This window comes from Petaurus breviceps, unplaced genomic scaffold (genome assembly GCF_028583685.1).
Source record: "Petaurus breviceps papuanus isolate PSGF00001 unplaced genomic scaffold, PetGlider_PUasm1.0 178, whole genome shotgun sequence".
Lineage (NCBI taxonomy): Eukaryota > Metazoa > Chordata > Mammalia > Diprotodontia > Petauridae > Petaurus > Petaurus breviceps.
The window spans coordinates 8,763,590-8,783,096 of NW_027185777.1; the positions used below are offsets into that span (position 1 = coordinate 8,763,590).

The 19,507-nt window shown below is 38.6% G+C and overlaps 1 protein-coding gene across 4 annotated transcripts in view; it reads right to left on the minus strand.

Annotated features, from left to right (window-relative positions):
* The window catches only part of TRDMT1 (tRNA aspartic acid methyltransferase 1), a 52,440-nt gene that overhangs the window by 13,066 nt on the left and 19,867 nt on the right, over positions 1-19,507 (minus strand). For 2 of the 4 annotated variants that reach the window (XM_069086257.1, XM_069086256.1), the window contains exon 2: positions 3,371-3,480. In XM_069086257.1, the coding sequence (XP_068942358.1) occupies positions 3,371-3,480 (110 nt within the window). Of the gene's footprint in view, positions 1-3,370; positions 3,481-4,680; positions 4,700-15,757; positions 15,848-19,507 lie in introns of those variants that run through there. The other 2 variants (XM_069086258.1, XM_069086259.1) reach the window with 2 other exon arrangements.

Below are 19,507 nucleotides of genomic sequence, written 5' to 3' on the forward strand. Positions count from 1 at the left end.
TCTAGGCACTTTCCTATGCCTTTCATCATCATAAGAATTGAATGAGAGGCACAGTACAGGTGAGCTTATCCATATCTGACAGCACAGGTGACTGAGGTGCAAGGGACTTAAGCAACTTGCCCAGAGCCGCCAAAGAGGACCCAAACAGAACTTCCACTAGAATCACGGTCTCCTGCCTCCCACTCCAGTGCTACCTTCACTAATACCTTTTTGGCTCTGGCTTTGTACCTGGTGGAGCCAGAAGTGGAGAGCTCCTTTTATAATTATTTGAATTTAGTATTTAAATTTGAAAATGCATTTTAGAGTTCAGAGTACACCATAAAGAATGGAAAGACAGGTAGTGCTGTGTCCAGGCTCCAAGCTCAGATCTGAGACCTGGCACCACCAGCCTTTCCATCACTTCAGGTCAGCAATCTCATCCCCCGCAGGATGCTCTTCTGCCCACCCTCCATCCCCAAATCTTTTCTTCTTCAGATTAAACATTGCCAACTCTTTCCACTAATCCACGTGTGACACAAATGACACTATCCTTCTAGCCATCCTTAAGAACATCTTAAAGATGAGAAAGGAGTCAGATTAAGGAGAGAATGCAGAAGAACCTAGGTTGCTCCATTTCTCTGATCATCCTCACCAACACTATGAGGGAACTATTAAGAACTCTGCAGCTACAAGCTCTGCTTTTGGTACTTTGGGCGGATGCCTGATACCATCAGTTAGCGTGGACACTCCTTCTACCAATGCCTCTTTAATTCTTCTCAAATCTTAGCAATGTTTTCCTATTTAGACCACACATGGCAAATATGCCCAATTCACTGGAGGCTTCCTTTTTTCTTTTTTAACATCTCAGGATTATCAACATACCATCTATTGTCCCATTCTTGATTCATGACCCGTTTCCTTTTCTTGCATACATTTCCCTTTATAATGTTTCTTGGACAAAACTTCTCACAGTCAAACAACTGCTAATGCTGTAACCTCACATACATCACTGCATTGTTCTTTTGTTGATTTCATTTTAATCCTTTTAAGATCATGCTGTTCCACACACAACTTACATACACAGAGTAACACCAAGAGAATGCTTGTGTTTAAAAGATGGGTTTTTATGACAATGAGCAGTTTGGGTCAGTGAAACCCTGTGCAATTTGACAAATGTGAACCAATTTAATCTCCTTTTCCTACTCAATCCTGGGCCAAGCTCACTGTCCTTCGGCAGTTCCTGTTATGCACATATGGACAGACTCATTTAGCCAGCTGCATGTCATAATCTCAGCAATGTATATTTTTCATGCTTTGTTTCTCCACTGTGGGTAATGAGTTGGTGCATGCCAGGTTCTCAAGTGAAGAGCTGGTGATCTCCAACCGTGCACAGGAAACTGTATTTGGGAGACAGCACATAAGGAAAGGGGTGGGTCCTAGTGCCCAGCTATATAATGATGTACCAGTGGGAAGAACGATGGTGCAAGCTCAGAGCTGAATCCCGGGCCTCTTTCTGGGCCCCTTCTGGCTCTCTGTTAGTCTGCAGGCTTCACCAGATTAGCACAAGGGTCTATGAACCCCTGCATGGAGGCTCATCTTCTCTTCAACTGCTCTTCACTGTTTTATTATATGATTCTGCTCCAGTTTCCTTCAGCCTCCATAAGAGTTTGCAAGTGAGATTGTACTCCAAATTGCTTTTGCCCTGGGGTGCTGTGTCTTTTCCAGTTAACGAGAAGAATACTAGCCAAATGAGACAATTTCTGGGGTCCTTCAGCTGCTGCCTTGTGGTGATTGCTTTGTATCTGTCAAAATTATCTAGGAAATGGTCATGGAGACAAGGTCTTTGCTTTTGTATATTTTTCATTTTGGTAATTAACATTTTATTTAAGCAGGACAAATCTGGTCTGCTATAATCTTCTACTGCATATGGTGTTCTTCTAATCTTTATCCTTTCTTCTAATGTGACATTACTCTAACCATTTTTTTTTTGCTCTAACCAACTGAGCATTTGACTGCACAAAAAAGATTATTCCTCAAAAGACTAGCAAATGGTCACTTCCTGTCTATTAAGACAATAAATTTCATTGTTTGTCATGTTGATTCTCCATATTTCGTGCCCTGACTCTCTTCTTGAAAAGTATATTTAAGAATCTTCTTGATCTTGAACCTGTCTGGTCACTCATGACACCCTCTTCCCAAGACACTCTCCAGAAATCCAAAGGTGAGCTCTGATATGTCCCCGTTAATATGAGCTACATTAGACTAAAGTTCCTCACCACATACTAGTGTATGGCATGTGTATGTGTCACTGAGGCAGTGAGAGTATTACAAGCAACCAAGCCAAAAGCCTGTGCTCTTTTTGGAGAAGACACAATGCCCATACAGATGAAAGAGCTACAGGGCAAGTTCCATGAGGCCCTTGCTAACAGCTCTAACTCTCACCCCAAACTCATTGTCAGATGATTCCCAAAATGCACTACTACAGTTCACAAGTCCCACACACTCTGCTATTCAACATACAGACACCATAGTCACTTTCTCTACAATCATGCTCCCATACTCACACTCTCACACCCAAGGCAGCTTCTACCCAACTCAAAGCCACAAACATCTACTCATGGTCTCTTCCTGCTCCCTCTAAATATTCCCCACAAAAGCACAAAATCACTCACTCTGCTTTTCAGTCACCCCTACAATACAAGTGAGAAGGCAATCTTCCCACACAAAAGTCCCAAGGCCTACCTACAGTTTTCCTTTTCTCTTAGCCCAGTTAATATTCCAGTGTCTGAACAGGAAATCCTTATCTCCTTCCAACCCCAAGCCTGTTTGGCCACCATTTTTCAATGAAGAGAGGAAAAGCCTCCTTTTTTTCCAAATGCCTTAGAAAAGAAAATATTTGATCCACAGAAATATCCCTATTAACTCAGAGAAGTGTTATACAACTTTCTGTTGAGTCTGCACAGGAAAAGTGTCTGATGGACTCTGTGTTTTCTTCTGTTTTTGTCCAGGACTCTTAGGACATTTTCAGTTAGCTATCTCCTCTGCCCTCATAGCAAAGTACTCTCTCAAACCTGCCTCGGTTTTGCTCCTGCATTTCTCTGAGGGTCACCTCAGGTGTGGCCTGAATCTAAAGCTCATTCCCACTAGTGTTTCTTTCCAACCTCTGGTGGAAACTACTAGGAAAAGGCCACAGAATCACACATGCAAGTAGTCAAAATGGAGCATTCCTAAGCAACAAGTTGAAAACATTTGGTTTTAGTCCTCTGTTCTATGAGAGTGATTGATGTCCTTGAATTAAAATGCTATTAATCATAATGTGGCCTTCATTTTGTAAAGTGGCAAACATTTTCTATGCTACATAGTTATTAAAATAATAATAATCATTACTCACCTCAATAGTTTTGGCCCATAATTGTGTATGAGGAAAGTTATGTCTGTATACTTCATTCGCAATAGTGTTTACATCAATAGCAGCTACCACTTCAGCAGATACACAGCTCTCTGCAATGATAAACATTTAGAAGGTGCTCTGTTTAAAAAGGAGTAGGAGAGAATGGCATTTTGTCCAATATGAAGAGACAGTAAAATAACTAATACTCTTAACTGTAGTCAGATGTCAGTCCTCTACAAAGTCCTGCTCCCATGCCTCTTTGTGCCAACCTGATCCTTGGAGGCTCTACCAGAGGCGCAGGAGCTCAGAAAGCTCCATCTATTACACTGGAAGAGCTCCAGGTGTGATTCCAGCAACAAACTATACCTACTTTTCAAGGACCATCCCAGCTAAGTACATCAACAGCCTGGTCAATCAATAACTAACACTTTGGTTATGGCAACTCAACAAACAGATCTTGTCTGCTGGTATGCTCAATGTGAAATCTTTGTCCAGTAATCATCAATGGACCTCTTAATGATGGAACTGAATGAATCATATCATTCTTGACATCCCCACTAGGAAACCAGAAGACAAAAGGAAGTTGAAGCTAAATGGAAGGATGGTTCCATAGCTTTTATTTGACAGTGAGAGGAGTTAATCACAGAATAACAAAAGGCAACAAGAAACATCATTTCATGAAACATGTGACCATCTCATATTTCAGTACCAAAAGTGGTAGCAAACCAATGTGAACCATCTAGAAGCAGCTAGAAGTTGAAGGCAACTTGGAACCAAACCCAAAAGAGCAGGCCACCAGGACAGTTGGCCTGAAAATAATCCACATTTGGAATACAACCATGTTTAGGGGACAATAGTGAATAACTACAGAGAAGAAAAGGGGACTAAAGGTCTGAACTGGTCCCTGGGTGCTCTGCTCAAAAACTGGGATTCCTTTTGCTTTCTATATGCCTTTCATTGTAAAGTAAAACATTGTTACTAATGTATCTTAGGTGGCTGCTTCTCATTTTAATTAAATCTGGTTATGAGGGTATCTATTACTTTCCCAAAAACAAAACAAAGAAACCCTTATTTTGCTGGTATTGATCTTATCTCAGTTAAAAAGGCAGTCAGGAGAGATCTTTGGGCCAGTTTGTATAACTGTAAATTTTTCTTTTCTTCCTGAAACTCATTTCAAGAATCAAGCTCAGTGCAAGATTATCACTAATTATTTAATTGTATCTTGCAATGAATAACCTTTTTGTGGAATACGTTTAAGATAAGTTCTTAAGAAAACATTGTTTTCAACATCACTCAGATGCTTTCATTACCTTAGGTATCCTGAAAAACTGAGTTTGCTTGATGCCAGGTGATATGTGACCTTTGTCTCTTTCTGTGGGGCTGGAAATCCGCTCTATGGCATTTAATCTATTCAATAATTCAATATTCAAATATTCAGTAATTTATAATTAATACTATGTCTTCCTGTGTATGTGACTCAAAGATCAACTAATGACAGAAATTCCCCAAAGAATTATTTTTATATTAAAAAAACCTTCAGTAGAGAAAACAGATTCTTGCAGCAGTGACCAGATGAGTAACAGCATTGATAGGAGGCACATAAAAAATGCTGGCAAATAAAGAACTAATATATAACATTTAATACATATTTTGTGATAAGAAATAGATATGAAAAGACATGAGTGATGCTGACTCAGCACCCTTTTTATCAAAGAACTGGCTTACAGTACTGGTGAGCTTCAACAGGAAATCAAAGATCTCTTTTAAAAGTTAAAGATCTCTTTAAAATGACCCAAAATACAGGCCACAGTCTGTCAAAAGTTTAAATTAAATTTGTAAAGTTAAACTAGTCATATGAGAATTTTCTGACATGTTTTATCCTAATACTTTCCAAAGGGAAGACAGCTTTCTTCCCCAACCTTTGTCTCTTCTCTAGCACCTAATACAGCCAGTATACTGAGCACTTTTGTTGTTTAATCATTTCAGTTGTTTCTGATTCTTGCTGACCCCATTTAGGGTTTTCTTAACAAAAGACACTGGAGTGGTTTTGTTTCTGGTCCTTCTCCAGTCCATTTTTACAGATGAGTAAACTGAGGCAAACAAGGTTAAATGACTTACCCAGGGTCACACAGCTAGTGAGTGTCTGAGGACAGATTTGAACTTGGGAAGATGAATCTTCCTGACTCCAGGTCCAGTGCTAACTGCCCTAGCTGAGCACACAAGCAGGTACTTAATAAATACTTGTTGAATTAAATCACATACCAATTTAGCAACAGACACATTTATAAGAGGAGGCTGCCCAGTTACAAACCAGCACTGTACCTCACGTACAGAAGGAACACTTGGATGACCTCATCACAATCACACCTGTAATAGCTACCCAGGTATGCGAACACTGACATCTAGTGTGAGACCAACACAAACAATTGCTAAAAATAGACATTCGAGTTATTCTGTAAAGTACAATATGACTTTTGTGAGGAATGGAAGTATCAAAGCCCACATAAATACTTCTCAAGGAATCTGAATTTAAAATCATTGCTGAAACTCTGCTATAGGGTTTAGTCAAGCATCATTCTTGTTCCTTTTAAAAAGAAGATAGTAAGTAGATATCTGTGTAGATATTAACAAGTTCTTTTGTAAGGTTATTAAAAAAGCACCAAATACAGAGATTTAATTTCCTTTAAAATCCAGCTTGGCTAAAAGTCAAACCAAAAGTAATCAAGGAAATGTATTTCAAGATTTGCTAATTCTTTCAACAGTAAATTCAATATTTCAACAATATAAGAAATTTCATGATCCTGACATAAAATCCCAAAGTACCCAATCACAGAATCCAATACCTGGAAGGGACCTCTGGAGCCATCTAGCACAATTTATGCCCAGAATGAATCCCTATATCTCATACCTGACCAGTGACAATCTAGCCTCTGCTTAACGACCACCAAGGAGGTGTGCTGGGTGCTAGAGCTAGGAAGACAAAAAAAAAAAAAAAGACACAATTCCTGCTCAGGGGGGCTTATATTCTATTGGAATCAAGCCTCAATTTGTCTCTGCAATTTCCATTTGGGGTCCCTGGTTCTGCCCATAATTCTAATCTCTCTTCTACATGACTGCTCATTCAGTGCTTGGAGATAGTTATCATAACCTTCCCTCTCCCTCCCCATCCTGAGTCTTCTCTTCTCCAAACAAAATTCTCAGATCTTTCAAGTGAACCTGATATTACATGGACTCAAGGCTTTTCACCATCTTGGTTGCTCTCCTATGGACACTTTCCAGTTTGTCAGAATACTTTTAAACTGAACACAACATTCTAGAGGTAGTCTGACAAGGCTAGAGTACAAAGGACTGCCACTTTGCTATTTCAAGAAGTTATACCTCTCTTGATACTGTCTAAGACTGCATATTTTTTTTGACTGCCTTATATTACTGACATATATGGAGCTTACAGTTCACTAAAATCCTCACATCCTTTTCAGAACATTTGTAGTCTTACCTCATCTCTATCTTATACTTGCAAGGTTGATTTTTTGTGCCCATATAAGACTTTACATTTATTCCTTTAAAATTTCACCTTATTTCATTTAACCCAGTCCTCTAACATTTCAAGAATCTTTTGGATCCTGACAGTCATACAGTATGTTAACTATGCCTCCCCATTTTGTGTTGTCTGTAAATATGATGAGCATGCCTTCTAAGACTTTACTCAATTCATTAACAAAAATATTAACATTAACAAAAATTTTCACATATTTTTAAAATGTGTCAACAGCACAGAACCAAGTAGATTCCTGGGGTACTCAACTGAATAACTCTGAAATAGAAATAATACTTTCAATGTGGCCATCCAATCAATCCTGAATACATCTGACTGGATTCTCATCTAAACTTAGGATTCCAAACCCTTTTTGCACCACAGACCCCTTCAGTCTGATGTAGCCTATGGACCCTTTCTCAGGATAATGTTTTTAAATGTAAAAAATAAAATACACAAGATGTTCTTAAAGTCTTAGTGCAGTTTTAGGCTTTAATTAAACCTAAGGATTTTGGGATGCCCTGAATACGAATACAAGATCAAGAACTGATCTAATCCATAGCTATACTCTCCATAAGAATAGTATGAAAAACATGAGTGAATGTTTTGCTAAAATGCAAGCAAACTATATCCAGAACATTCCCCTCATCTACTCATTCCCATAGTCCTATCAGAAAAGGAAATGAAGGTGGATCTGGCACAACCTGTCCTGGCCAAGCTAACTCTGCAATCACACAGCCCTTTCTAGATGTTCAATAACTAACTCTTTATTGAACCTTTTGAAAATTTCCTCAAGAATCAAAGTCTGGTTCACTGGAGTTTACAGACTGTTCTCTTCCCTTTTCTTGAAAAGCAGGAAAATATCCAATCTCATAGTACATCTCTCCCATTTTCCATGATCTTTCAAATGTTACTTTCAGAAGCTCAGCAATCACTTGACAGTCTCAGGACACAAGGTTAAAATTCACCTGCTTGAGTTTTCAAAGAAATTAAAGCTATCTATAGTCACATGAAAAAAAGTGCCCTAAAGCACTACTGATTAGAGAGATGTAAATCAAAACACCTATCAGATTGGCTAATATGACAAAACAGGAAAATGGCAAATGTTGGAGAAGATGTGGGAAAGTTGGAAGACTAATTCATTATTGGTGGAGTTGTGAACTGATCCAACCATTCTGGAGAAAGATTTGGAACTATGCCCAAAGGGTTATAAAAATGTGCATACCGTATACCCTTTGATCCAGCAATGCCATTTCTAGGGCTGTATCCCAAAGAGATCATAAAATTGGGAAATGGACCCACATATACAAAAATGCTAATAGCAGCTCTTTTTGTGGTGGCCAAAAACTAGAAATTGAGGGGATGTCCACCAACTGGGAAATGGCTGAACAAGTTGTGGTACACAAATGTAATGGAATACTACTGTGCTATAAGAAATGATGAACAAGCAGACTTCAGAAAAACCTGGAAAGACTTATATGAACTGATGCTGAGTGAAGTGAGTAGAACCAGAAGAGCATTGTACACAGTAACAGCCACAGAGTGTAATGACTGATTTTGATAGACTTAGCCCTTCTCAGCAATGAAAGGTCCTAGAACAATTACAAAGGACCCATGATGAAAAATGCCATCCACATCCAGAGAAAGAACTATGGAGTCTGAATACAGAGTGAAACAGACGATTTTCTGTTTGTTTTGTTTTGTTTTTTCTTTCTTATGTTTCCTCCCATTCATTCTAATTCTTCTATACAACATGATTAACATGAAAATATGTTTAACAGGAATGTATATGGAGAACCTGTGTCAGATTATATGCTGTCCTGGGGAGGTGGGAGAGAAAATTTAAAACTTTTGGAAGTGAATGTTGAAAACTAAAAATAAATAAATTAACTTCAAAAAATAAAATAAAATAAAATTCACCTGCCTGGTAACATGTATTTATCAAGAGTAACTAGGTAGTATCTTATTCCCTTACTTATCTGAGTTTCAACTCCCTGTTAGTCATTTGTGTTCTGTCATTTCCAGAGAAAGGGTCTTTCCCTCTGTAGAAGATGCCGAAGCAAAGCATGACATAAGCAACTCTGACTTCTTTCTGCTGTCAGTTACCATGACTGCATCTGCCCCAAGCAGGGCCTTGTGGCCTCTTCTCCCTGTCCTATTCAGGCTCCATTACTTCTACTCAGCTTCTGGAACTATGTGGATTCTGCACCACACAGAGGGAAGAATTCTGGCTCCTAGTGAAAAAACTGGAGCCCTGTCTTACAATGGGCACCTCTACAACAGATGTGACCCTGGACAAATAAATGCTACATGTCTCTGCGTCTTCTGTTTCTTCATCTTCAATACCGGAACAGATGATCTCTAATGTATCCAAATAGCTCTAAATTCCATTGATGACTATTTTATGAAATATGGATTTCAGATACAGAATAAAGTAAAAAGATAACATAATTCAACAATTCAATTCAATAATAATTTATTCAATCCCTATTTGAAAAGCACTGTTAGAAAGGCAATAATTGAGCAGCTGTGTAGCACAGTGGATAGAGTGCTGTCCTAGAGTCAGGAAGACTCATCTTCTGGAGTTAAAATCTGGCATCAAACACTTACTACCGTGTTTCCCCGATAATAAGACCTATCCCGAAAATAAGCCCTCCCCATTACTGTGTAAGATTCCTCTAAAATAAGCCCTCCCCCGAAAATAAGCCCTATTGAGATTGCTACTGTAGTGAAGGTGATCCCCTGTGCTACACGCTACATTACGGTACCCTCTGTATGCACCGTCCTCCCCCTGTGAAACTCACGCCGTGCTCTGAGCTGCATCCAATCAGAGCTGCAGCAGTGAGCACGTCATCCTGTTCTTCCCCAGTGATTTGCTTATTGAATAAAGGTACATTTTTTTGTTCACATTTACCTGTTTATTAAAATTGCTGTCAATGTTCATTAAAATAAGCCCTCCCCTGAAAATAAGCCCTCTGGTGTTTTTCTGTCCAAAAATTAATAAGACAGTGTCTTATTATCGGGGAAACACGGTAGCTATGACCCACTGCACAAAGGGAAAGGGAAGCCCTGTGAAAACAGACTGGAAAGGTAAGTTGAAACTGGTTTAAGATAAAAGAATGGAGCATGCCTTCACGGAGGTAGCAGCCAATAAAAAGTACTAGCAAGGGGGGAAAAAACCTCTTATAGCAATGAGATGGTTATGAATGAAGATGCTCAAACTCTAATGCTTCCATAAGTATTTTCGAGAGCTATAAAAAGTCAGTACTTTAGCAAAATATAAATTGGGAACATGGGACGCTGGAGGAGCAGCAGAGAAAGACTCCAAACTAAGAGGAAGGCAACAGGGCAGGGATTACAGGGAAAGGAAAAGCAGGGCACAGGGCCAGACATGACAAAGCTGTTAGCAAAAGCGGTGGAGACACAAATTTATATAGGACTTGGGGAGAATGGGCAGAAAAGCACCATCAATCTCTCCAGTAAGTCTCTAGGAAAATGAGCTAATAATTGCACTGACATGCTGAGAGTCCAACACAGCTACTGCTTCTGGTCGTGTCTCCGCCTGGCCCCTGGAGGCTCCTTGGCAGGAAACAACACGGAGCTAGCTGTTCAGCTTGCTATGGATGAACTCCATGGAAGTGGTACAGGAGGAGGCTACTGGCAGGTACCCTGTGGATCTGGCCCAGCCCTGAGTCAGTTACCCTAAGTCTAATGTGAGAGGAAACCAAATTGTTCTGGGCTCTCTAGTATGTTCCTGAATCCCCAGATCACTGCCAGGTCCTATTCCCTCTTCCCTTAGCCTTACACTACCTCTTTGGAAACAGAGGTAAACTGAGGTAAGGCTAAAAACATTGGAGAGATCACTACCAACAGAAGTCCAACAAATCATTCTCTGATACGACATATTTTAAATAACAAAAATTAACCAAAATATCAGAAAATGATACCAGTGTGAAAATTTACTTCTATAAATATGTGTGGGCATACATAGATGAATATACGTGAACATATATGTGTGTGTGTGTGTATTATACACTATATGGTAGGAAAAAGAAAAATGAGATTTCATTAAAAGTTAGTAAAATTCAGGAAGTTCTTGTTATCTGAGAATGACTGATGAAATAAGTAATTTAAAATTAAGTGAATTCATTTAAAACTGGGAGGGACCATTGTGTCACAGCAAACAGGGAAAAAAGATTTGATAAGAACTTTACCACAGACACAAAAATAAAGACTATTAAAAGTTTAATTTATCTGACAGGAATAAAGACTAGGAGCTGGAGGTGAGGAGAGTGAGCTAGCAAATGCATGGAGTATCTGTCTGGAATGGGAAAGAGCAGGGCCAGCAATGGAGGACAGAGGGAGAGGGTGGGAAAGACTAGAAAGGCAGTAAGTCAGAGGACTTCACAATTATCTCCCAGCAGATCTTCTGGATTTCATGACCTCTAAAAACTCAACATTCTGCAAGATGAAATGAACTCAGAGGGAGTAGACACCTGGGAGTTCCTCCCAGCCCCACTCTTTAAGGAGGGAATTCAGGGAATTCACTTCAGCATTTCTTACCCAGCTGATCTCCTGGATTTCATGATCATTCTGCAAGGTGAATTCAATTTCATACCTCAGACCTTCTCAGATCACCCCTGATCCCAGTTCTAGGGACCTTCTCCCCTCCTCCCTTTTCCAGCTTCTTCTAATATGCTGTTTTCTAATTAGCTTATGAGATCCTTGCCAGCAGAAACTGTCTGATGTCTTACTTTGTATCCCAAGTGCTTAGCACGGTAGAGAGATGCTTAATAAATGTTTACTGAATGTGACTCCGATCTAGAAGTCTTCTGATCAGACTGAGGTGGGAGAAGGGGAGTAATGTGTGGCATGGCCAGACCTACACTTTAGGAAAGTCATTTTGGCAGCTGAGTGGAGGATAACCTGGAGATGGGAGACATTTGAGGCAGGGACACCAAAAGAAGGCTACTGCAATAATCCAGATGAGAGGTAATGAGAATCCCAGGATGGGATCTGCACAAGTGCAAAGATGGTGGACATAGAAAAGAGATGGTGTAAAGGTACAAACACCATGATCTGACAACAGATTGGATACATGGGGTGAAAGCAGGTGAGAAGTGATGACACTGAGGTGGCAAGCTTGGCGGGCACTAAGAAAACGCTGTTTCCTTGGATGGTAACTGAGAAGCTCAGAAGAGGAGAGGGTTTGGAGGAAAGGATGGGGAGTGCTGTTTGTTCACACTGAGTTTGCCTCCGGGACATCCTGTCTGAGTGCACGAGGCAATTGTTCATGCAGAACAGAAGATCAGCAGAGAGAGCAAGGTAGGATATGTAGATCTGGTCATCAACTGCAGGGATGACAGCCAAACCCACCAGGAACTGATAAGATCAGTGAGATACTGGGCTCTGGGGGAAAACAGAAGGTCCAGGCTAGATCCTGTACTAAGCCCCTCATTAATTTTTTTAAATTATCTATATGTACTAATGTCTCATTTTCCTATAAAAACAATTTTGTAAATATAAAAAATGGTGAGTGCCCAGGAGTCCACAACACTATGTATGCTTAACCCATTGTTTACCTGAAGCATGGTACTAATTAATATTGTTTTAATAAGACAACCATTATCTATGACAATATTTTTATGAGAAATATATATTTCAAGTTTCAGCCAAGGATGGCAAGAACTCATCTTGCTTCTTTACCTTCGCACCTTTCCTATCCTACCTTGTTGGGAATAGCAATTCTGAAAGTGACATCAAGTATTTTTATTTAGCATCATGGTTGGGGGGAGGATGAAACTGGACTTCACTCTCTGCATTTACACATGGGAAGGAACCTAAGTCAGTCTTTCCCCAAGTGAAATATTATTCAAACCATAATAGAATCAATCTAGAAAAAGCATCTCAAACTGAACAGGTTTAAATATATCCCAATAAACTACACAAAATCTGATGCTTAGCTAAAGCAGGAAAACTGTGATTCCATCCATCCATCAGTAAAGTTCAAGTGAACAAAGATTAATTGAAATAATTAAGCTGTACAATACAGCCATTGTACAGTTCAGCTCCAAATGATTATCATGTGGTAAACCTTTTCTAAGAAATATAAAGAACCAGGGACTGTCCACATTCCAATAGCATTTCAAAGGATACAAATGCAAATCTTCCTTACTCAAGTTTCCTTGGAAGTTTGACAGATTCCCACTTAAGTTAAAGGGGCTATCTGGTTTACATGAAACACATTTTAAAATAATTAAGTAATAGACAAAAAAAATTGGCTAATATTAGGTTTTCACTGCACAGACTTTGAAAATGCTTCATAAAAGAAGACTGGAACTAATGAATCAGTCTATATTTGTATAAAAACTACAAAACAAAATACCATAATTTCCACTAAAGATGGTTTATAGGGTCAAATTTTTATGATTGAGGTGGGGGAAGGAGAGAAGTATATGACATGGTCAGACTTGAATATTTAAGGGTCAAAGATTTAATTTTTCTATTCTAGAAAAGAAATTATCTGGAACGTTGAACAGCAATACAGATTTTTAAAAATAATTTTTAAATGTTTTTATTCAAAGTTTTGAGCTCCAAATTCTCACTCCTTTCTCTGTCCCCTCCCTGAGATGGTAAGCAATCAGATATAGGTCATACATGTGCATTTACATAAAATATTTCCGTATTAGTCATTTTGTATAAGAAGACTTGAATAAAAGAAAAAAAAAGAAACTGAAAAATAGCCTGCTTTAGTCTGTACTCAATCAGTATCAGTTCTTTCTCTGAAAGTGGATAACATGCTTCATTATTAGGCTTTCAGGATTGTCTTGGATCATTGTATTGCTGAGAGTAGCTAAGTCATTCACAACTCTTCATCATACAATATTGCTGTTAATGTGTACAACATCTTCCTAGTTCTGTTCACTTCACTATGCATCAGATCATGTAAGTCCAGGTTTTTCTGAAATCACCCTACTCATCATTTCTTACAGCACAATAATATTCCGTTATAATCAAATACTACAGCTTGTTTAGCCATTCCTCAGCTGACGGGTATCCCTTTGATTTCCAATTCTTAGCCACCACAAAAAGAGCTGCTATATTTTTGTACAAATAGGTCCTTTTCACTTTTTTTTTGGATGACTTTGGGATATAGATCTAGCAGTGGTATTACTGGAACAAAGGGTATGCAAAGTTTTATATCACTTTAGGCATAGTTCCAAATTGCTCTCCAGAATGACTGGATCAGTTCACAACTCCACCAACCATTCATTAGTTTCCCAGTTTTCCCACATCCCCTCCAACATCCAACACTTTTTCTTTTTTGTCATATTAGCCACTCTGATAGGTGTGAGTGGTACCTCAAAGTTGTTTTAATTTGCATTTCTCTAATCAATAGTGGTTTAGAGCATTTTTTCATATGATTACAGATAACTTAATACAGATGTTCTTAAGCAATATTTTTTTCCACATTCATGTCACTATGAATTATAAAGTGGTTGTGGCAAAATATAATTAAATTATCACCTTTCTATATCCCCTATAAACACAAATCTATTTTGAATTAGTCCTAGACCCACTCTCCCACATGCCTTCTCTCCTCTAGGCCTAAGGTTTCTCATTTATTGCTTCTGAAGATTTCAGACCTCATTCTCATATGGCCTAAGGAAACATGCTCTGCTATGGGCATCAATAAAAGGAAAGAAACCTCAAAGAAAAAAAATATACTTTATTTCTTCGCTTCCACATTATCACAGTTTTTACTCTCCTCCTGTCTTTCTGGCTGGTTACTGAGTCAAAGACATACTCCTCTCAGGGCCCTTTGCCCCATCAAGGCTCATACCCAGCCTAGCCCTAATTCAAGCACTAATTTTCTCTTGCCTGGACTCCTCATCAACTCCTCATCCCAGTCACACCTCCCACCAACGAAATTCTATGTATCTTGACTTTCAATCAATATGGTTGACTGAACAGAGAAAGATCAGTTAGCCATATAGCTAATCCAGCAAAAACCTGCAATTCATACCAGACTGAATAATGATCAAGAAATACAATGAGAAACTATAGTGATTTCTACCACCCTAGACCTACACAAAAAAGTTAGCCATAAACCTATGTGCAATAGTAAAGGGGGCCCCCCAAAAAGCCAGCATCAGTGCAGACAAACATTCATTATAACCAGAGACAAGCCAGTGACAAACCTCTGTGTCTAGAAGCCACCCCCCTACTGCATCCCAACCCCCTTCACCCCCAAAAAAACAACAGGAAGGATAGAAAAACCCAGGTACAGACCTCTGGAGTTTTAGTAGTGATAGGGATTGGAGCACTATGGGACAGCACAGATCCAGAAGTTCTGACAGCCCTAGCATTCTTTCCATATTCACCACTGACAGCCCTTAGGATCCAGTGAGGAAGAGATAGAGAGGGAGCCATTATCAGACAGACCTCACTCATATATGAAATGAGCAAAGGACAACTGAAAACACATACCCACATATACAATCATATGTAGAAATAAATCAAACACAACAGGGAAACAAGCAGGGATGGAGGGGGTAACAGAAGGTAGACTATAAGGAAGTGTAGAGTGTGTAATATGATATTTCAGAAGACGACTGATAGGCAGGTTTATAACCATGAATAACTCAGCCAACAAAATGGAATATAACCCGACAGGGGGAGAAATGAAATAGAGGGCTGCCAAACATTCCTAGTGAAAAGACCAGAGCTGTGTAGAACCTTTGAAATAAAAACACAGGAGTCTAGAGAAATATAAAAAGCAAATATGAATAATCATAAGGAACTAAACAAAGATTTAAAACTGCTTCTATTCTAATATGGGAAGATGATACCTGTATGTCTCCTCAGGATCCTATCATCGGTGGCTGTAGGAATCCAATAACCCAGGGGGCTGGGAGTGGTTTTTAATATGCTTTAATGACCTTAAAATAAGAACAGAAAGAGAAAAGGATGGAATCCATTAGGGGAGGGGGAGACAAAAGAGGGAGTTAATCAGGGCAAACAAGGAGAAAACTATCCAGAGAAGAAGGGACAAGGGGAGAGGGAGTAACACTTGAACCTCACTTTAATCTAAACTGGCTTAAGGAGAGGAAAAGACATCCACACTGTTGGCTACATAAATACAATTCCCTCAAAAGGGTAAAACAGGAGGGGAAGGGGAGAAGAGGAATTAAGAGGGAGGGCAAACTGAGTAAGGGTTCAGGCCTAAGCAAAACAAAACAGTGGAGCAGATGCAGATCACATCAAACTTGTAACACGCAGGGATGCTGAGCACACTCTTCTCATCACCGAAGTGGAGAACACACACACACACACACACACACACACATATATATATTCCTTTCTATTTGCATTCAGTAGTCTCTAGAGGTCTGTTATTTCAACATTTTCTAATATTCTATTCAAGTCCTTAGCTTCTTTCTTGTTTATTTTTTTGTTAGATTTTTCGATATCTGAAAGGATTCTCCTTGTAACTCATTTAACTTTTAAGTATTAAGGTGGTATGCCATTTGGTGCAAATATATTTAGCACTGGCATTATTTCATTGTCTTTGGTATTTCAGCAATATATAGTTTCTCCTGTTATCTTAATAAATTCTGTTTTTGCTTTGGCCTTGTCTGATACTGTGATTGCTACCCTTGCCTTTTTACTAAAGCTGAAGCATAAGAGATTTTTTTTTTTTTTTGCTTTTTGGAGGGCAATTGGGCTTAATTGACTTGCCCAAGGTCACACAGCTAGTTTTTTGTGTGTTGTGTCTGACGCTGCATTTGAACTCAGGTCCTCCTGACTCCAGAGCCGGTGCTCTACTCACTGTACCACCCAGCCGACCCAAAGCATAATAGATTTTTACTCCTGCTCCTTTTTTAACTTGGTGTGAATCTTTATGCTTCATCTGTGTTTCTTGTAAACATATGGTTGGCTTCTTCCTGATCCAGTCTGCTATCTTCTTTAGTTTTATGAGTTCATACCATTCACATTCACAGTTATGGTAGCTGATTGTGTGCTTCCCTCCATCTCTTTATACTCTTCTCAACTGTGCACAACACTTTTACAAAAATTCACCAGGCATTAATGTATAGAAACCTTACAAAAATGCAGAAATATTAAACTCATTTTTATGACCCACAATGCAGCATTTCTTTAAGTTACCAACAAAAAGTAGCAAGAAAAGATAAAAAGGTAATTTCCATTTAAAATAACTACATGATATATAAGATATTTGGGCATCTACTCGCCAAAATACACACAAGATCTACAAAACACATTACACAAATAAAGATAATTCTAAATAACTGAAAAAATATGAATTACTCCTGGGTAGGCCAAACCAATATAATAAAATAATACTGCATAAATTAATTTATATTTTCAATGTCATACCAATCAAACTACTAGAGGATTTATCTATAGAGTTAGAAAAAAATAATAACAAAATTCATTTAGGTGGCGGCCAGGTAGCACAGCGAGTAAGAGCACCGGCTCCAGTGTTGAGAACACCTGGAGATCGAATCCCGGGCTCAGACACTTAGCACCCACCCAGAAACACCTGGCCGTGTAACCTTGAGCAAGTTACTTAACCCCAATTGCTTAGGGGCGGCCAGGTGGCTCAGCGACTAAGAGCATCGGCTCCAGTGTCGGGATGACCTGGATCAAATCCGGGCTCAGATACTCAGCACCACACCCAGAAATAATAACTAGCCATGTAACCTTGAGCAAGTTACTTAACCCCAATTGCTTTAAAAAAAAAAATTCATTTAGAAGAACAAAAGGTCAAGTATCTAAAGAGAAGTAATGGGGAATGGGAAATAATGGGAAAATGGGCGGGGGGGAGGACAGAAGGAAGCCTACCAGTACCAGATCTCAAAATATACCACAAAGCAGTAATCATTCTAACAATTAGATACTGGTTAGAAATGAAAAGATTTGATCTGTGGAATAAATTAGGTACACAATAGGAGTAAGGAAGGACTCATTTGACAAAAGTTATCATAAAAAAAGGAAAACAGTCTGGTAAAAACCAAATACAAAATAACACCTTACAATCCATATACCAAGTAAGCTCCAAAGGAGTATATGACTTAAGACATAAAGGGTGACATCATAGACAAATCAGAAGAGCAAAGAAGAAATTACCTGTCAGGTTCTTGGAGAGGGGACAAATTTACAAAAAAGGGATAGAGAGGCTCACAGAAGGTAAAATGGGCAATTTTGATTCCATAAAATTTAAAAGTTTTTGCACAAACAAAACTAATGCAGTTAAAAATTGGAAGAGAAGCAGATAAATGAGGGGGAAAGTCTTTGCAGCAGTCTTGTTTCTAAACTATGTTGGGAACTGATTCAAATTTTTAAGAATACTCCATTTTTCATTCCCCAATTTTCAAAGGAAGAAATCCAAGATATAAAAAGCCATATTAAAAATGCTCTAAATCACTAATAATTAGAGAAATACAAATTAAACAACTCTGAAATTTGATCTCACACCCATTTGAGGTTCAAAGTTGGCAAAAAAAGAAAATGACAAAAGTTGGAGGGGCTATGAGAAAACATACATTAATACACTATTGGTGGAGCTGTAAATTTGTCCAGCCATCCTGGAAAATCCAGAAGAAAGGAAAGCAAATAAAAATAAAAACCTATTACAAATATGTATAGTCGAGCAAAAAAATTTCTGCACTGGCCAAATAACAACAATATTGTAAAAGCAAACAACTTGACTGGTACGATGACAACTCTAATTCCAGAGGTCTCTCTCTCTCTGTCGTTCTCTCTCTCTCTCTCTCTCTTTCTCACACACACATACACATGCACATGCACATGCACATACACATACACACATTCAGGCTCATACACACTAATGTGGGATTCTTTTTTGTTTCATTCTATATATTTATTATAAAGGTTTTGTTCTTCATTCTTTTTCAAAAGGGGAAGGGGGCTTTGGTAGGAAGAGAAGCTAGATTTTGGTTAACTGAGAAAATAAAATTTAATTTAAAAATTTATAATAGTGTTACTCATTTAAGATTATTCATTCCTTGGCCTATAACATTTAAAAATACTCCCTACAAGAAGGAATACCTACCTCATTGTATAGATTCTCTTTTACTTTTGGTTCTTTTCTTATTTAAAAGCCCCTATCACTGAGATTCCTGACAAAGCTTTCAAGCCTCAGGTCCTGTGCTGCTACACAGGCCCTTTACAATGAGATGGTTCTATCTTAAAGGTTCTCTTTATTCAGGCAAAATTATATTAACTTTCAAGAAGAAATAAAGGGTTTGCAAGTACACTCCCAATTAAAAAAAAAAAAATCACCAACAACTATCCCAAAACAATTACATAACTCCTCAGTAGGGAACCTTCTGTTTTAGCCAAATTGTACTTAATATTCCCTGGTGTGATAGAAAGCCCATAAATAAAACAAAGGATTAACTGCTAAAAGTAAAGGCATCCAGCAGGCCAGGTGATCTAATAAACTTTTTATCCAAGTTAAACCTATTTTCTCTCCAAGAATGAGGTATAATGGAAGCAATGCCCTTACCTCTCAGTCAGGGTCACAGCTTGGGTCTGCTTAACAGTTGTCTCAC